Here is a 19,208-nt window from a genome sequence, read left to right on the forward strand (position 1 = left end):
TCTAGGCAGGGCTCTACCACTGAGCCACGCCCCCAGCCCCTCACTGGAGGATTCTAGGCAGGAGCTCTACCACTTCATTATCCCCAGAACCCACTTCTTTTTTGTATATGTATGTGTGCAGATATGCTCACCCATGGAGGTCAGAGGTCAGTTTTGGGCATTTTCCTTTATTACCCTCCACAGAAACACTCCCTCTCCACTGAACCTAGAGACTGTCATTTCAGCTAGACTGGCTGGCTCCAAGCACCTGGTATCGGCCTATCCCTACTTGCCCCACCCCCTCCCAATGCTGGGGTTACAGGCCTGTTCCGCCATGCCCAGCTTTTACGTGGGTGCTGGAATCTGAACCCAGGTCTTCATAATTTGACAGTAAGCACTTTACCCAGTGAGCCATCGCCCCACCCCACCACCTTGAATATTGAGATAAGATCTTGAAAACTTGAAATCCTCCTGCCTCAGTTTCCCAAGTAGCTGAGCTCATGGGCTTACTCCACCACCCCTGCTTGCCATGTGGCTTTCACTAGGAGGATGATACCATCGGCCAGGTCTTGTACAACCAGGTCCTTCACCTACACTCAGTTCCCAACCGAGCCCAGTGAGGAAAGCCCTGACCACCCATAGTCTAGGGAGAAACAAAGGCTGGAATAGATAAGTGCCAGCCGCGTGCACCCAGCTTCCTCACAAGGAAAATGCTCACCAGGCATAGCATCCCAGCTGCTTGTGAAGCAGAGGGAATCTTAAACTCAAGGTCTGTCTGAACAATGGAGTGAGTTCAAGGACAGCCTGGGCAACTCACTGAGATACTGCCTCAGAGACAAGTAAAAGAACTGAGGAGATAGTTCAGCATTAAAGAACTTGTTAATTAGGGGCTGGGGGCGTGGCTCAGTGGTAGAGCCCCTGCCTAGAATCCCCCAGTGAGGGGCTGGGGGCGTGGCTCAGTGGTAGAGCCCTGCCTAGAATCCCCCAGTGAGGGGCTGGGGGCGTGGCCCTGCGATCGAGGCCCCGCCTAGCGTGTGGAAAATCCTGGCTTTAACTCTCAGTATTGTGCCGTGGATATGGTGAGCAGAACCCTAGTCCATGTACAGTCCCTGGCACAGCCAATAAAAAGAATAAGATTACCGAAGGCTGGTACCCTCACCCCTCACCTGTCCTCCGCTCAGGCCACTCATACCCCAGCTCCTGTGGGTCCAGCCACAGTGACCATTCTCAAGCCCAGACTTGGAAGGTTTCCCCAAGGCTCAAGCAGGCAAAGTGCTTCAGGCTGCTGAGTGTTGATCCTCCCAGAAGCCACCACCACAGCCGTGGCTCAGGGCCCCTGGGAGCAGCAGGCAGGTGGTAGAGATGAAAGATAAGGTCTCTGATCCCTGCTGAGTTAGGAGTCTGGAGAAGAACCCCTGGTGGATGTTGCCAGGGGGCTCCCTCACACACAGGAAGGCACTCCATTGAAGCCTGCATGGCTGGGGGACCCCTGCAAGGGGGAAGCTGGGGCAGAGGATGATAAAACCTCTAGGGGTTAGGGGCAGAAGCTAAAATTGGCCCACACCACCAGCTGGCCTCGATCCCTCCTTACAGACAGACTGGTGCCTGAACACCGTGCCTGTTGCTAGGGAATATAGGGAAGCGGGCCCTGGTCTCTACAGCTCTAGAAGTTGGTGTGGAAGAATATGACCTTTTGTGGGTCTCCCCTATAGGTAGCAGGGGAGGAGTCTGCAACCTCGGACTACAGAAAGAGACAGATGTCACTACAGACAAGACAAAGTTATCTTCACAGACCGGAGTCAAAAGACAGAACTACCCATCTCAGTATGCCCAGTACACCCCACCCAACCATCTCAGGAACGCAGGGAAGAGGCTCAGAGAGGTGAGGTCACTGGCCTGAGGTCACACAGTTGAGTGATGTGAATCTGAGTTTATTTGAATAATTAAAGTAGCGATAATCACAACACGTGACCTGAAGAAGTCCCTGTCGGGGAGGTACCCCCATCAACCCACTTACAAGGAAACTGAGGCTGGAGCAGACTCTGGGATCTTGCCTGACAACTAATGACAGCTGTAGTTGAGAACACATCGCCTTCTGACTCAGATCCACAGTCATGCCAGCAGCCAACAGCCATGAGCACCGCCTATGTACCAGCCTTCACCCACATGTCATGTCTCCAGTAATTCTTTGCGGGACTCAAGTCGGTACCCCCACCCCTCCAACACACACATAGTTTCCAAGGCCAGAATCAGGCTCAGAGAAGGAGGGCCAACAGCCTGAAGACACAATGCAATCTGGCACATGGAGGCAACATTCGAACCCAAGACTCAGGAACAGTGTACCTCTTTGGAATGACTGGGGAAACCAAAGTGGGTGGGCCTGGTTGAAAGCTAAGCCAGCGGGGAGAGGAGGAGAGGGGCACTGTCTGGTATCTATCATATGCATTAGAAACACAGATCAAAGTATCAGGCTGCACTCAGGAGGCAGAGACAGGCGGATCTCGGTGAGTTCAGGGCCAGCCTGGTCTACCTAGAGGAACTCTTGTCCAAAAACAAAAAGTGTGTAGCTGGGCTCTGTGTTGAAGGCGGTGAGAGGGTGGCAGGTGGAGGAGCCGGCATAAGAGCGAAGGAATCAGTGAGCTGACTTCTGGAAAGCTGTCAGAATTTAGGAAACGCTGGGGAGGGTCCTGCCCTGCCTCTGGGAGGGAAGACCCTGGGATGGGAAACGGGGTACAGCCAGGAGTCCCCGAACCAGAGGATCTGGGCTCAGGAAACTCCCAGATGTCAGAGCTAAAGGCCCAGGCAGGAGGAGGTCAAAGGCATGGCCAGAGTAAAGGGAGAGGGGAAGGCTTAGGGCCTGGTGAGGGCAGGAAGCTGGGGACGGAGGCTTCCTCCAGAAAGCCCAACATCCAGCAAGGAAAGGGGGCTCTAGTTAGCAGGGGTGAGGGGAGACGGGGGTGGGGGGGGGAGTCTCAGGAGGAGGCCCGAGTCAGCCTGGTCTGGGGCCTGGAACCCTACCTAGGATGAGAGCCCGCAGGTTGGAAGCCAAGGCTTCCCTTAGAAAGACCGGACGTACCTGGGTCGCATCTAGGGGACCCCAGAGGCGACAAGGATCCAAGGACAGGGAAGCCTGGCACAGCAGGGTCAGGCCAGGGAGTGGAGACACCTTGAAGGAAGCGGGCAGGGCCCTGGGCCCAGGTGCCGTTTGGCTTCCTGGGGGAGGCAGCTCGCAGGAGCCCAGGCGGATCTGGGGACCGGCCAGGGGGAGCAGGGGGAGCCAGCACCCCGACTCAGCAAGAGGCAGAGAGGACAGCAGGGCCAGGCCGGGTCGGGCCTTGCGGGGGGGAGCGGGGGAGACAGGGCTGCGCCTCGGGGAACAGGGGCCCGTGCCATCCGGGAAGAGTCGAAGCCAGGCTGCGGGCGAGCGGGCGAGCTGGGGGGTGGGGGGGGACAGACCGGGCAGCCGGGGAAGGGAGGGGCTGCGGGCGGTCGGGGGGGGGGGCTTCCTGGAGGGAAGAGACCGGGCGGAAGCGCTCTGCAGAGGGACCGGAGAAGGGTCCAAAGACAGGGGCGCCCCTAGGGGTCGGGCTGGGCTGGGGCTGTCGGGAGGAGCAAGCAGAGAGGCCTCAAAGTCACGGCAAGCGTCGGTCTGGGCTGTGGAGCCCGGAAAGGAGTCGAGCCTGGCGGGGTCAGCCGTCCGGGAGGGCGAGGGGTTCTATGGCTGGACTCAGACAGGGTTCCCCAAGGGGCTGGGCCCCACTCACCGTGTCCGAGTTCCGATCGTTGCCCGGGGCCAGCGCCGTCCTCGAAGACATCTTCTCTGGGGTCCCAGGAGGGAAAGGGACAGGGGCGGCCGGGTGGGGGGGGTGGGGATCCTGGGGTCCCCTCTCTTCCCCTCCCCCCCCAGCCGACCTGGGGACGCGAGCTCAAAAGCTGGGCGCCGTGGACGCCCGAGTCCCCGCGGAGGGAGAGCGAGAGAGGGCAGGACGGGGGAGGGGAGGGGACTCCGAGGGTCCTAGTGGCCCGGCGCAAGGGGAACCCGGGGCGCCATCTGGGCGGCGGGCAGGCGGGAGGGTGCACGCGCGGGGGCCGGGGAGGGGGCGCGGAGCCGGCCCGGGGCGGCGGCGGAGGGAGGCGACCGAGGGGCTGGGGAGGAAGGGACGTCAGGGGGGAGGGGCGCGGGGGCGGGGCCGGCGGAGACTCCGCCCCCGCCGCCGGCTCTTAAAGGCACAGGCCTGTGCTGGCGCCGGGGTTCCGGGGGCGGAGGCAGGTCTGGGCGTGCCGGTCTCCAGCAAGTTCTCACAAGAGAATCGGAGTCAGCGGCCCGGCCGAGAGAGTTGCTGAGGAGAGAGCCGGGGGAGATGTTGAGAGATGGGAGAAGGAGACACACAGACACGAGGTGGAAGAAGCAGAGTCACAAAGAGAGTCAGAGAAGCCAAGGACAGAGACAAAAGGACGGAGGACAGAAAGGGGACAGAGACAGGGACACACACAAAGAGAGAGAGAGAGACTGAGAGACAGAGACACAGATACAAAGACAGAGAGGAGAGAGTATCAGGCAAGGCGGAGGGAGGGAACGAAAGAGACAAAGAGAAACTTCAGGACTGGAAGTCTGCCGAGGAAAGGAATAAAGAAGAGGCAGCAAGAAAGAAGAGGGAGGGAGAGGGCGCAGGCTCTGTGCCTGTCATCCCGACTCTCAGGAGGTTGAAATAATGGATTGCTGTGAGTTCGAGACCATACACAGCAAAACACTGTCTCAAAAAACAGAAGTCAAAATTGAAACCAGTCCCTGGGGTGAAGAAGGTCAGGGGTTCAAGGACTTCCTGAGCTTCAGCCCCGGGTGGGGCGAGGGTAGATAACCGGCAGCCCTGGCTGGTCTCACTTTCCCAGTCCGTACAATGAAGGAGAGAGAGGCTCTGTTGCCTTCCGGGCTAGCTGGAAGCCCAGACAGGTGTTGACTTGCAGGGGCAAACAGACTGGAGGGGGTGAGGGCTGTGTGAGAACACACAGTGCCTTGAGGAATGAAAGAAAGTGTGTGTGTGGAAGGGGTGAATCACCCTGTTCCAGAGGCCTTGGTCTTGCTGTCTTAGAAAGTCTTCCTGAGCCTCAGTTTCCCTTTGTGAAAAATCAGATGCTGCAAGCATGGTGGGACCCTGGAAAGTTTGAAGCACCAGATCACCCTCAACCACACAGTGAGTTCAAGACTAGCCTGGTCTCCATGAGACCCTGTCAGACAGAATGAAAGCCAAAAGAGAAAGAGGCTAACCGCCGCGTGCTAGAGCTAGCTCAAGCACGCTGATTATAGGACTGATTAAGCACGAACATTTTAAAAAGTTAAATTATGCAAACATGCATGTAAGCAAATCGTATTAAAGACTGGGAGGTGGGGGAGACATGCTGGAGAGATGGCTCAGCAGTTAGGAGCACCGGCTGCTTTTCTAGAGGATCCGGGTTCAGTTCCCAGCGCCCACATGGTGACTCACAACCATCTGTAACTCTAGGTCTAGGGAACCTGACACCCTCTTCTGGCTTCCCCACACACACACGTACATACACGTACACACACAGAGGCAGAACACCCCAAAACATAAAGTAAACATAAAAGCTATAAAGGCCCAAAGTGAGAGTGAGTGGCACGGCTGGGATTATTTATTATATTTGAACAATTTATTAACTTTAGGGAGGAGGGGCATGTGGGCAGCGGTATCAGGACAAGTTTTGGAAGTCAGTTGTCTCCTCTCTGTGGGTCCAGGATCAAACTTGGGTCACTAGCCTTAAAGGCAAGTGCTTTCACTCCATCCCACCCCCGCAGCCAACAAAAGCATGTTTTGTTTTGTTTGTTTTTTCGAGACAGGGTTTCTCTGTGTAGCCCTGGCTGTCCTGGAACTCACTCTGTAGACCAGGCTGGCCTCGAACTCAGAAATCCGCCTGCCTCTGACTCCCAAGTGCTGGGATTAAAGGCGTGCGCCACCACTGCCCGGCTCCAATGCATTTCTTGATTTGAGACCGGTTATCACGTGACCCGGGCCTTCCGGAAGTCCTCCTTATAGAGGTTGGCCTTGATCCTCCTACTTGCAGCTCAGGGAGGGCTGAGACTGCAGGTGTGAGCGCCACACCCAGTTATAGCTCTGGGAGTTGTTTTTCTTTTGTTTGAACTGGAGAACTCTGGGAGTGGTCTGTTTTCTTTTGTTTTAACTGGAGAACGCAGTCTTCCTACCACTATGCAGTCAGTTCCACATTGGGGAAATTGAGGGGTTAGCAACCCAGAGAGACCTCGCCCTGAGAAATCCACCTTATCGATCACGGTAACTCCCCTGCCAGGTAAGTATTTTTTGAGACGGGGTGTCATTCTGCAGCCCAGCCTGACCTTGGACTTCAGGCCAACCTCTTGTCTCACATCTCAAATACTGAACTTATTTGTGTGAGACAAACACCTGGCATGGTTTTGTAGCACAGGCTCACTTCCAACTTTCAATCCTCCTGCCTCAGACTCACAAGTGCTAGGAATTTGAACCCTCATCTCTCGTTCTTTTTTTTTTTTATAGATATTCATTTATTTAATGTACATGAGTACACTGTAGCTGTCTTCAGATACACTGGTAGAAGGCATTGGAGTGCATTACAGATGTTTGTGAGCCACCATGTGAGCTCAGGACCCCTGGAAGAGCAGTCAGTGCTCTTAACTCTTGAAACATCTCTCCAGCCCAGAACCCTCATCTAGCTGCGGTTATTTCTTTCTTTCTTTCTTTTTTCTTTTTTTTTTTTTTGGTTATAGTGCAGCCAAGATGTAACTATAAACCACACTGCATGTATAGATAAAATGCTTCAAGCCAAGCTGGTAACATATGCCTGGCATCCCAGCACTTGGGAGCCAGAGGCAGGCAGATCTCTAAGTTTGAGGCCAGCCTGGTCTACAGAGTGAGTTCCAGGATAGCCTGGGCTATATGGTGAGACCCTGCTTTCAAATAAACAAATAAAAGTGGGAACTAGAAAATATTGAGGGAAGGGCTCTGGGTGTGTTTCTAGGAGCTTTGTAGCTCCGAGGTTTGTTCAGGATAAGATAGGGTCCCTGAGGCGGTATGATCCGGATCTGACAGCTGCAGTACTCACATATACCACCAGGGGGCAGATGGTTGCCTTTCTTCTCACTCAGGGTCTTTCTATTCCCCTTTCCAGTGCTTCCTAAACTCCATTTCCAAGGGGTGGAGATTGAGGCTTACAAAGTGGATGAAACTTGAAAATGTTACATTTAGTAAAAGGAGTCGGACACAAAAGGTCACACCATACAATATGGTTCCTACGAAATATTCAAAAGCAGGAGACTTCACGGAGAAACAGGAGCCCTGGATTCCTGGTTTCCTCAGATTTTGGGAAGCCGGAGAGGGAGGGCTGCCATGGGTTCTCTTCAAGGACACGGAGATGTTCTGGAATCAGATACTAGCGCTTTCTGCTGCAATCCTGTGAGTGCACAAAGACCCATCAAAATGCAAGGCATAAAAGTATGAATGTGGAACTGGAGGATGGATGGCTCAGTGGTTAGGAGCACTGGCTGCTCTTGCAGAGGACCAGGGTTCAACTCTCAGCAACTACAGGGTAGGAGACAACCATCTGTAACTCCAGTTCCAGGGGACCTGTCTCCTTCTAGTCGGCTTGGGCGCGGAATGCATGTGACACTTGTATTGAATTGTAGTCACTCACAAACATAAATAAATATTACCTTTAAAAAAAAAAGTCAGATTCACTGCACCCACACTGGAATGGGCAGGTTGAGGGGTCTGTAAAGGAGACAGATATGGACTGGGAAACATGACCATCGTGCGCAGGGTCCTGAGTTCAATTCCCCAACACTCCACCCTCACCCCCAACACACACATGCAAAGAAGAGTCAGGCATGGTGGCCTATGCCTTCTATCCCGGCACTTGGGAGGCAGGATCTCCGTGAGTTCCAGGCCAGCCTGGGCTACATAGTGAGACCCTGTCTTAAAAGAGACAAAAGGAGACAGAGAGTTGAGTACATCATCTGATGGAATGTGCTCTGTGGTTATGATGGGAAACTGGCCAGCCAAGAGACTGCCTACAGGGCAGCAGGGCAGTCAGAATCCTGCTACAGAGGCCCTGGCTGTCCTGGAACTCACTCTGTAGGCCAGACTGGCCTCAAACTCAGAGATCCCACCTGCCTCTGCCTCCCCAGTGCTGGGATTAAAGGCATGCGCCACCACCACCCAGCTGAGAGCTACATTTTAAAAGCCATGCCAGGGCTATCCCACTGGGTCCCCAGCCCCAGCCTCTGAGACCAGTGGGGCTTCCTTTGAATCCTGTTCCCCTAGCAGAGGATACAAGAGAGACACATGCTCCCTTAAGACCCTCTCCACACCTCCATTACTCTAGAGCTCAGCTGTGGGCCCCAGTCCAGCTCAGGGTGTCTCCCCTGGGTATACAGGATGATGTTGTTACCTTAGGAGGCGTGAAAAGCAGGCAGGAGGGCGGGTGGATTCCGGCAAAGCTGGGAGGGGGGTAAGGGCGGGGGCAGGGGTCTGTGGCCCTTGTCACAGCAGGGCCCAAACACAGCCTGGCCTAGAAGGGCAGACAGATAATGGGGCCTTCCAGCCCCTGGCCCTAGGGAGGGAGGGGCTTCCTGACAGGAAATAGTCCTCCTCCAACCCCCCCCCCCTCAGATCCAAGCTCTCAGCAGTTCTGGCCCAAGTAGTCTGGGGACTGGACAGCAAGAGGGGACAGAAGGACAGGCACAGACAGAAGGTGAGTGTTGGGGTGAAGAATGCATGCCCCCAACTTCTTTCAAAAATGGGAGGCCTCATCAGAACCCAGAATGCTGGAGGCAGGAGGGCTGGGTGAGCAGAGGCAGGCTGAAGGCTGGGTTTGGTGAGTGCCTTGGTGGGGAAGGGAGAGGGCAGCCAAGACCTGGAGGTCTCTGGGGTTCCAGAGAGGTAGAAAAACTGTGTAGAGATCTGGGGACCACGCGTAGCTGAGGGGATGGGGATGTTAGGTTGAATGCACGCTGACACACTGATGCTGGATAGGGGGCATCCCCATTGGGCAGGCATCCAGTGCCCGGCTGCCTCCAGTGAGGAGGGTTGCAGCAACCAGAAAGCCTGGCTACAGAACTCTTTACACCTGCAGGGCCAGCGCTAGGGAGGGGAGGCTGAGGCAGGAGGCTGACCAGTTTGAACAAGCTTGGATTACAGATTGAGACTCTGTCTCCACAAATAGATAAATAGAAAGGAAAGGAGAGCCGGGCAGCGGTGGTGCACGCCTTTAATCCCAGCACTTTGGAGGCAGAGGCAGGCGGGTTTCTGAGTTCGAGGCCAGCCTGGTCTACAGAGTGAGTTCCAGGACAGCCAGGGCTACAGAGAAACCCTGTCTCGAAAAACAAACAAACAAACAAACAAACAAACAAAAAAGGAAAGGAGGGCTGTCAAAACGGCTCAGCAGGTAAAGACGCTTGCTGCCCTGAGGAGCTGGGTTCCGTCCCTGAGATCCACAAGGCAGAGAGGATTGGCTACTGCAAGTTCATATCTGAACCCCACATACAGACCACAGCGTGCGTGCCCACACAAAACTAATTAGTTAATTAAAATAAAGGGAGAGAGCGAGCAAGCGAGGCTAGGCTTGGACATAGAGGCTGCCCTGGCGGATGATCAGTTAGAGTCAGACTTAAGGAGGCTTAACCTGAAAGGAGCAGTTTCCGAACATAGACCTTGAGGTTTTAAAAAAAAAATAATAATTTTTTCCGCTGGGCAGTGGTGGTGCACACTTTTAATCCCAGCACTCAAGAAGCAGAGGCAAGTGGATCTGTGAGTTCAAAGCTAGTAGCCTGGTCTACAGAGTGAGTTTCAGAACACTGAAGGCTACAAGAGAAACTCTGTCTAGAAAAACCAAGGTGGGTGGGGGGACATTCCCACAGAGTCTCATGTTGCTCAGGCTGACCTCAAATTTCTGTTCGCTCAAGGATTGACACTCTGGTCTTGCGCTCCCTCTCTAGAGTGCGTGGATTATAGGCCTGCACCGCTGTTGGGTTGGGAATCCAGGGTTTCTTGCAAGCTAGACAAGCACTCTACCAACTGAGCCACATCCCCTGCCTTGGCTTTTGATGTTTTGATCTCACGTGACTCAGGTTGACCGCGAGTTGCCAGGATTAAAGGCATAGTCTTCCCTTTCAGGTTATCTGTACACAGGTTCCCACTAGGGAACCCGTATGTCAAGCATCTCAAAAGCATGTTGTCCTCCGACCCCAGCCTCCCGGGCACTGGGATTACAGGAGGTCGCGCCACCACACCCGGCTCCATGTTGGGGGTGTTGAGGGTGTCAGGAATTCTGAAGAGGAGGCTTTGGAGAAAGACTGGTAGCGAGGAAGAGGAGGAGGGGCGGGGAGAGGGAAACGCTGGTGGCCTAGACATCCTGCAAAAGCCGGAGGCTGGGGGCTTGAGCTAGGCTCGGAAGTGAGTCAGGGGCCTGGGCACCGGGAGGCAGCGGAGGGCGTTGGACAGGGCAGGATGTCGGAGCCAGGTTGCAGAGGGAGGTGTCGGAGCCAGGAAGGGGAGGGGGGGGGGGAGGTTTGGGGTAAAGACTGCTGCCAGTTCGGGAATGTGCTGGGAATATGCTGGGAACAGTTTGATGGGTACCAGAGCCAGCTTTGGGAGTGGGGGCTAGACCGGTGGAGGGAGTGGCAGATAAAGTCTGGGCAGGACTAGATTCGGTTGAATCCAGCAGTTACGGGGATGGAGGTATTAGAGCCATTACTGGGAAAGAGGGAGGGAATAAGTTTCATTACAGTTTCTGTGTGTGTGAGGGGGGGGGGGCGGGGGGGGGGAGCGCGAGCAGCGTAGCCTCAGCGCGCACACAGAGGTTAGAAAACAGCTTCTGTAGTTCATTCAGACCTTCTGCCTTATGAGTCCTAGCGATGAAACTCAGGTTGTTAGGCTTGGTGACAAGTGCCTCTATCCACTGGGCCACTCGCTATCCTCTCTCCCCCAACTCCCCCTCCCTCCCCAGCCATTTTTGGGTGAGGCATGCGAAGCCTTCCAGAAAAAGGAAGACTAATAAATCGGTGTGTGTACAGTGTTGTGTGCATGTGGGGTGGGGGTAGCGCAGCGCGCATCGATTTTACACCGCCATGGGGGGCTCCAAACAAAGCGTCGCTATGGCGACTGCCTCATTGGGGGTAGGGGACCGAGAAGACTGGAGGGAGGTCGACAACAGTATGTCTTAGAAACAGAAGAACTGGGAAGGTACAGTGGAGAGTCTGGAAGATTCCTCCTCCCCCCAGCCAGCCTCCCTCTCTAAGGCGTCCTGTCCACGGGTCCATGCCTCTCCAGTTTCCCCTTCACACACTTGCTTAGTTCAAAACCACCTCTGGGTCTATCGCACGGGGGAGAAAAAGTGGGTATTTAATGGTTTATTTACCCAATTTTGTCTGGAATACTACGCAGCCCTTAAACCAAGGGAACCGGAGCAGGTGCGGCTACGCATCGCATCCGTAAAGGTCACAAGTCCGTGACCTTAAGCAAAGAGGGAAGCGCCCAATGGCAAATTACAGCCGCTGAAAGCCACGCCCTCTTCTTCATTTTAATTTTATCTTATGTGTCCGCACGTCCTGCCTGCAGGTCCTGTCTGTACATCACTTGCATACCTGGTGCCCAAAGAGGCCAGAATAGGGCCGTTGGGTCCCCCCAGGGCTGGAGTTTCAGATGGTTGTGAGCTGCCATGTGGGTGGTGGGAATCGAACCCTGGTCCTCACGTGGTGCTCTTGATCACTGAGCTGCCTCCGCAGCCTCCAGCTTTGGTGTTTTGTGAGACAAGGTCTCACTCTGCATCCCAGGTTTATCCTAGATGTCACAGCGTCGCCCTGGCTGGCTTTCACCTGGGGTGACAGACACTCTGAGATCACGTGTGTGAGCTATTGCACCAGAACATTAATTTTGCTTTTAGTACTTTTCTAAACATTTCGTGGGGAAAGGTACTTACTGGCTGCGAAGGTCGACCACCTGAGTTACATCCACGTTGGGAGGTGAGAACTGATGACCACAGTTGTCCTTTAATGTCTACATGAGCGCTGTGGCACTCTGGTGACTGCGTTCACACACACACACCCGCACGCACACGCACACTACTGATAAAATGATGACACCAGGTTGAGCTACACCTCGGTGTTGGACCACGGGCCCAGCATTCACCAGGCCCCTGAGTCGTACACACAATGCAGAAAATAAGGTAACATGAAGTGCCTCTATGGCTCACCAATGCCCTTGGGAAACAATCCAAGTCCCTTGTCACAGAGTTCAGGTCTTGTGTGGCCTGCTCTTCATGACCTCCTCCCCCCCAAGGAATGGACTGTCTGCCTCCTTCCTTCCTTTGCTTCCTGTTAGCACCCATTCCAGAGTGCCTGAGCCATGATCTGAGCCAGAGCGAGAATGACACAGGCCCAGCCCTGCCCTTGCCAGGCCCTCAGTCCGGATGCAGACCTGTCCCCAGACAGGGATAGTCACAGAGAGAACTCAGGGAGCCCAAGGGTTATAAGAGACCCAGTAGTGCCCGGCAGTGGTGGTGTACGCCTTTAATCCCAGCACTTAGGAGGCACAGACAGGCAGATTTCTGAGTTTGAAGCCAGCCTGCCTGGTCTACAGAGTGAGTTCCAGGACAGCCAGGGCTCCACAGAGAAACCCTGTCTCGAAAAACAAAAGAGAGAGAGAGAGAGAGAGAGAGAGAGAGAGAGAGAGACCCAGCAGTCTCAGGAGGACTTCCTGGAGGAGGCAGCTTTGGAACCAAGATCCAAAGCGTGGAGAGCTAGCTCCGTGCAGGAAGACAGACAGACATGAGACTCAGGGAAAAGGAACCAAAAGGTTTATTAGTTCCAGTGTACAGATGGCAGAGCCCTGGGCTATGATGGAGGAGGGGGCGGCTTGAACATCGTACCAAGGGCTGTGGGGAGCTATTAAAAGTTCAGGAGAGGAAGGGTCAGGTTGACGCTATGTGAAGTCTTCAGAGCTGACCTACAAGAGCCGTGAAACTGAAAGGGCATGATGACTGCTGGAATCCAGGAAGTGGAGGCAGAGGATCGGGAGTTCGAGGCTAGCCTCCGCTAAATGAATTCTGTCTCAAAAATTAAAAGAACCTTACCGCTGTAGTCACACCTAGGAGACTGAGGCAGGAGAATCACTTTAAGTTTGAGGTCATCCTAAGCTACATACACAGCAAGTTTCAGTCCAGCCTGTACTGCCGTCTGAAAAACACCCGAGTTTGGGGCAGAGAAATGGTCATAGGATCCAACTGTGAAGTGGACATAGGGAGGGATAAAGGAGCAGAGAGGAAGACGTAGAGACGGACAGGACTCGGGATGGTGTGGACCCTGTGAGGGCAGAGCCTGGTATAACTTAGTCACTGCTGTAGTCCCACTGCCTGCCCAGAGTACATCTCGAGACCTAGTACGGTTTTTGCTTTTTGGCAGTGTTGAGTATCACATTCAGGGCCTTGTCCACGCTGGGCAGGGGCTCGGGGCTCTACCACTGAGCCACGCCCCCAGCCCCTCACTGGGGGATTCTAGGCAGGGGCTCTACCACTGAGCCACGCCCCCAGCCCCTCACTGGGGGATCCTAGGCAGGGACTTTACCACTGAGTCACGCCCCCAGCCCCTCACTGGGGGATTCTAGGCAGGGGCTCTACCACGGAGTCAAACCTCCATTATATTTTTTTGTTTCGCTAGTAATTGTTGTTTATTTGTTTGCTTGTTGTGAGACTGGGTTTTATCTAGTCTTGTTGGCCTGCAATTCACTATGTAGACCATGCGCCTGTTTCTGTCTCCTGAGTGCTGAGATTCTAGGATATGTTATTGCACACATACCTTTTGTCTAAATATCATTAGCTCTGTGTGTGTTGTGTGTGTGTGTGAGAGAGAGAGAGAGAGGGGAAGAGAGAGAGAGAGAGAGACAGAGAGAGACAGAGACAGAGAGACACAGAGAGAGACACAGAGAGAGACACAGAGAGAGAGAGGGGGAGAGAGAGAGAGAGAGAGAGAGAGAGAGAGAGATTGATTATGTGTGAGTGAGAGAAAGGCATATAGTTTAGTTCAAACTGACTTTAAAAATCCTCACAGGGTATCCAAGGCTGAGTGATCCTCCTGCCTCCACCTCCCCAATGCTGGGATTGCAGAGGGTTACTGCCATACCCAGCTTTGTTTTCATAGTTTTGAGATTCGATACCATCCCTGGTTTACCCAGAGCGAGATCTCAATTTCCCTGCCTCAGCTCCCCGTGCTGGAATTCAGGTTGTGCTAGGATGCCTGGCTTGACGCCTCTAATGTTTCTAAGTGTGAAGACCTGTGCCTGGCATCTTCTATTCCGAGTCCTCAGCACAGGGACAATGTCACTAACACCACATCGGTCGTTATTCTTCTGCAGGTGCCAGCCTGTCAAAAATGCCAATCCTGAAGAGCCTGGGGGTGGGAGACCCTAAGGTACCGCGAGCAGGGACTCTGCCCCTGCGGTCCTCTCGCAACCCCTTTGAAGACACTCCAACGCTCGAAGAAGAGGATGGGGAGCTGGGGACACTGCCCAATGGGACATCATGCCGCCGGCGGGCCACGCTGGAGAAGCTGGCTGGTCTGGCCCCCTTCCGGCTAGGCTGGACCTCGGGCAGGCGGGCAGGCAGCCCCGGAGATGGGCAAGTCCGCTCCTTCTTGGGCCGTGTGCTGGCACCGGGCATACGGAGGAGCTCAGCGGATTTCGGCCTCCTAAACCGGCTTCAGGGGTTCCGAACCCATGGCGATGAGGAGCCAGCTGGGGAAGCGGCTAGAAGACTTGCTTTCCTGAGACTCGGGCGTGGGCCCAAGCCCCGGCGGGCATCCCTGGCAGAGAGACTGGTACCTGCAGGCGAAGCAGCCCCTGAGCCCCCACCCAAAGTTCCGGAGCCTCCCAAAATAAAAGAACCACTGTCAGGTGAGTGGGGACTCCTGATCCAGACCCGGGATGGAGACGCCTTGTCTCACCGTTGTATCTATCAACCCTGGGGGTTCTGTCTCGATTTGTCTCATGTAGGCGCACAGGCGCGCACGCGTTTACACACACACGCGCACACACACACACACACAGAGAGATGAGCACACATTCCCCAACACACATACAATAGTAATAAATGAAAATTTTATTAAGAAATCGCATGCCCGCCGGGCGGTGGTGGCACACGCCTTTAATCCCAGCACTTGGGAGGCAGAGGCAGGCAGATTTCTGAGTTCGAGGCCAGCCTGGTTTACAGAGTGAGTTCCAGGACAGCCAGGGCTATACAGAGAAACCCTGTCTCGAAAACCCAAAAAATATTTTTTTAATTAAAATAAATAAATAAATAAATAAATAAATAAATAAATAAATAAATCACATAAGCAAAGGAAGAAGAGAGAGAAAGAAAAGGGACCCGAGAGATGGCTCGGCTGACGGAGGTCCTTACCTGCCAATCCTGGTGACCTGAGTTTGATCTAGTGGTAGAAGGACAGAATTGACTCTCCGGGTTGATTTCTGACCCCAACGTGTGCAAACACACACTAAATAAGTTTTAACAGCAACTGCAAAGGCCATTGTCAGTCTGTCATGTCTTACACCAACTGAAACCGCAGCTAGCATCACCCCACGTTCCTAAACTCAGTGCAGGCCAGGTTCCTCCGGACTAGAACAGCCTGGCCCTAAGCTGAGTTCACCCCCACTCCCACCTCAGTCGAGCTCAGGCTACACAGCCCCCATCCCTGCCCCTTTTCTGAACCTCGTGTCCATCCTCCACCTTCAATGTCATGTCCAGGCTTGCTTTTCAGAAACACCCACCCCGAGCCACTCAGGCAACCTGCAGGGGACCCTTCCATACCTCTTGCCAGCTCTGGCTGGCTGCTGGGCATGTGGGCATCCTGAAATTGTAGATTCATCCTATCAATCTCCATCCTTGTGTGGGATTGTCCCTGTGACTCCTCTCATTCCTCTGTCTGTCTGTCTGTCTGTCTGTCTGTGTCTGTCTGTCTCTGGAGGGGGGCAATCAGACAACTTGGAAGAGTCAATTCTCTTTCTACTGACTACATCCAGGGGGGTTGGTGGCAAGTGCCTTTACTTGTTTAGCTGTCTCCCTGATGCTCAGTTTTCTGTTCTTAGAGGACATGAATCCTTGGGTTAGACCTATGCCCTTGACTTCTAAAATGAGAGTTCTCAGTTCTAAAACTGTGGTCACATTTGGAATATGGGAACATTGGAAGCCATATCTTTGCCAAGGGGAAGACAGACAGCCTATAATCCCATCCCCTCTCCATCCTCAACCCCACTCCTGTGTCATAGCCCAGTGCTTCTTCAGCATCTCTCTCCTTCTGACCTGTCATCACCACAGTGTTCTTAGTTCCTGGGGCCTGTGAGACAGCTTAGTTGGGAAAGCCGGCAAACCCAAATTCCATCTCTTGAATCCAGGGGGAAACACAGTTTAGAGAGATGGCTCAGTCATTAAAGGATAGACTTGCAACCAAAAGATATAAAGATATGAATTCAAGTATCTTTCTTTTTTTTTATTGTTTTAGTTTTGTTTTTCTAGACAGGGTTTCTCTGTGTTCCCGGAACTCATTCTGTAGACCAGGCTATCCTCAAACTCCACCCACCTCTACCTCCCGAGTGCTGCAATTAAAGGTGCACCACCACTGCCCCGCCCTTTCTGTCTGCAGCACAGGAGAGTGAATCTATGGCTTTCTAGCCTTTTGTGTTGGGGGTTTTGTTCAATTATTGTTACTACTACTGTTATTATTTTATGAGCTTGTCTACATGTATGTCTGTGCACCATGTGTACACAGTGCCCCCAGAGGCCAAAAGAAGGCATTGGCTCCCCTGGAACTGAAGTTTCAGACAGTTGTGTGGACCATGTGGTTGCTGGGAACTGAACCCGAGTCTTCTGCAAGAGCAGCCAGTGCTTCTAACTCCAATGGTCTCTCCAGCCCCTGTTTGGTTTTTGAGAAGATCTCACTGTGTAGGTCTGGCTGGCCTGGAACTCACACTGTGAATGGGGCTAGCCTTCAGCTCAGGGGCAATCCTCCTGCCTCTGCCTCCTGAGTCCTGGAATTACAGGTGTGTACCACCACACTTGGCTCGTTTTTTTGTTTTTTGGTTTTTGGTTTTTTTGGTATTGTTTTCACATTTTGAGACAGTGTCTCACAAAGTAGCCCAGGCTGGCCTTGAATTTAGATTTCCTTCTGCCTCAGCTACCCCAGTAGACAGGATTATGTATCCGCTCCCATAGGACCTGGCTTTTCTGTTCTGTCTGCAAATCCCAATGGCAAGGTCACTCCGTTACTAAAATGTCCCCCATCACTCTGCCTTCTCCCCAGCCTCCCCAAAACTCTGTCCTACTCCCTAGCCCTGTGCCAACACCCCCTTCGTTTCAGCCCCACCCCCACATCAGAGTCAGGGGACCTTCCTGGAGCCTCTTCTGTCCTCTGATGCCCTCCACATTCTGGACAGAGGCTATTTCAGCTCCGTCTCCCTGGGGACTGGGAGGGCACTGCAGCGAGGTGAGGAGGGGGTGACTGGAGCCCCCGCCTTCTGGAAACGGATGGGCAGAAATAGCCCAGCTCAGGAAATAGCTTCTCTGCCAGGGAGGAAGCGGAGGGGGGGAGGTGTTGAGGGTAACTCTTGGCCAACGGGACCCTCCTTCCCCTTGGCCTCTACCTAAGGCCTTTCAAACCTATGCCTCCTCTTTCTGTCGTGAGGCCCATATTCCTAGAGTGTGACCCTGTCCTCAGAGACCTCTTACACCAAAGACCCCCATTTCCGCTCAGTATAGATTGTTCCCTGCCCAGCCTGTCCCTTGCCCCCTCTCCTTTGGGTCTCTATCCTTTACTTTTTCCCCCCCCCCCCCCAGCCACACCTGAGACCCTTCTCTGCATCCCAGCCCTTCCTCCACCCCGTGTGTTCCCCTCCTTGTGGCGGAACACTCCTCCATCCCCAGCCACTTCTGTCACTGGTCTCTTCTTCCTCACCCCATTCCCCTGACTCCCTCACCTCCCGCTTCCTCCTTGGGCAGCTCAGCCTAGCCTGGCGCTCAGAACATAGGCCAGGATAGCCTGGCACTCAAGGCAATCCTCCTGCCTCAGCCTACCAAGTGCTAGGATGACAGATGCGAGACCACACCATCCAGCTTTGCCGGGTGCCTCTTCTTGCTGGTTCTTGTGGTCTCTGCCTCCCCACCCCCCAGGCAGGTTCATTTCCAAAGCCCCTAGCCTCAGTCCTCCATCTTCTCCCTTCCAACTTCGACTTCCCTCATCTTACTCTCTTCTGGGGGCGCTCACTCTTTGTTGTTGTTGTTCATTTATTTTTGAGACAGAGACTTGTAGTTCCTAGAACGGCCTCGAACTTGCTATGTAGCCAAGATAGACCTTGGCTTCTTCATCTTCGTGCATCCACCTCCCCAGAGCTGGGATTCTGGGCAGCCCCCTTCCTTCTTCCCTCCATCCCTCCCTCCCTCTCCCCTCTGTGCGTGCGCGGGCACGCGCGCGCGCGTGGATGTGTGTATGTATATGTCACAGCGCATACATATGTGGAGCTCAGAGGACCCCTTGCAGGAATCAGTTCTACCATGTGGGTCCTGGAAATGGGGATGGCACTCGGGTCCTTAAACTTGACAGCATGCACTTTTGTCCACTGAACCATCTCACTTGCCTGTTTGTTTGTTTGCTTTTTGTGACATGTCCTCAACTTTGTAGCCCAGGCTGCTCTCTTGAGTGCAATTGCTGAGGTCAAAGGCAAAGCGTCACCCTCCCTCTCTCATATTGGAGGGAACTAGTGAACCTGTCCCAAGCCCTAACACCTTCTCATGTTGAGCGGTGCGCCCCGACTCTCTCCTCATTCCCCGCACCCCCGCTTCTCCTTTTGCGGGTACTGGGACGTCTGCCCCGCTTCCCGACACCCTTTCTCTTGCTCCCCCCCTGCACAGTGCTGGAGATCCTGGGCCTGATCCAGAGGCGCGAGCTGGCGCGAGCGGACGAGCACATCCTGGAGCTGGAGGCGGAGGCGCCGGCGGCGGAGGCCGAGGCGGGCGCGGGGCGGCGCGCGCGGGACGTGGCGCTGCTGTACGAGGCGCTGCAGCGCGAGCTCTGGGCGCTGGTGCGCGAGGCGCTGGCGTCCCCGGGACCGGGCACCGGCGCGGTGGCGCAGCTGGGTCTCGTGCTGCTGCAGGAGGAGGCGGCGGACGCGCGCCGCGGCCCCGGG

At 54.4% G+C, this 19,208-nt stretch overlaps 2 protein-coding genes and 1 pseudogene across 3 annotated transcripts in view; 1 reads left to right on the forward strand and 2 right to left on the reverse strand.

Annotated features, from left to right (window-relative positions):
- The window catches only part of Mark4 (microtubule affinity regulating kinase 4), a 30,948-nt gene extending 26,807 nt beyond the window's left edge, over positions 1-4,141 (reverse strand). Inside the window, exon 1 of one of the 2 annotated variants that reach the window (XM_028778634.1) lies at positions 3,744-4,141. In XM_028778634.1, coding sequence (XP_028634467.1) covers positions 3,744-3,794 — 51 coding nt within the window. In that variant the 5' untranslated portion in view covers positions 3,795-4,141. The remainder of the gene's footprint in view (positions 1-3,743) is intronic. The other variant, XM_028778635.1, reaches the window with a different exon arrangement.
- Positions 4,142-6,175: 2,034 nt separating this feature from the next.
- Positions 6,176-6,308, reverse strand: LOC114630488 (annotated as a pseudogene).
- A 2,368-nt stretch (positions 6,309-8,676) lies between these two features.
- Positions 8,677-19,208, forward strand: part of Exoc3l2 (exocyst complex component 3 like 2) — a 32,429-nt gene continuing 21,897 nt past the window's right edge. The window contains exons 1-3 of the mRNA XM_028778719.1: positions 8,677-8,736; positions 14,391-14,927; positions 18,934-19,163. Coding sequence (XP_028634552.1) covers positions 14,408-14,927; positions 18,934-19,163 — 750 coding nt within the window. The 5' untranslated portion in view covers positions 8,677-8,736; positions 14,391-14,407. The remainder of the gene's footprint in view (positions 8,737-14,390; positions 14,928-18,933; positions 19,164-19,208) is intronic.

This window comes from Grammomys surdaster, unplaced genomic scaffold, assembly GCF_004785775.1.
Source record: "Grammomys surdaster isolate TR1022 unplaced genomic scaffold, NIH_TR_1.0 339, whole genome shotgun sequence".
NCBI classification, from domain to species: domain Eukaryota; kingdom Metazoa; phylum Chordata; class Mammalia; order Rodentia; family Muridae; genus Grammomys; species Grammomys surdaster.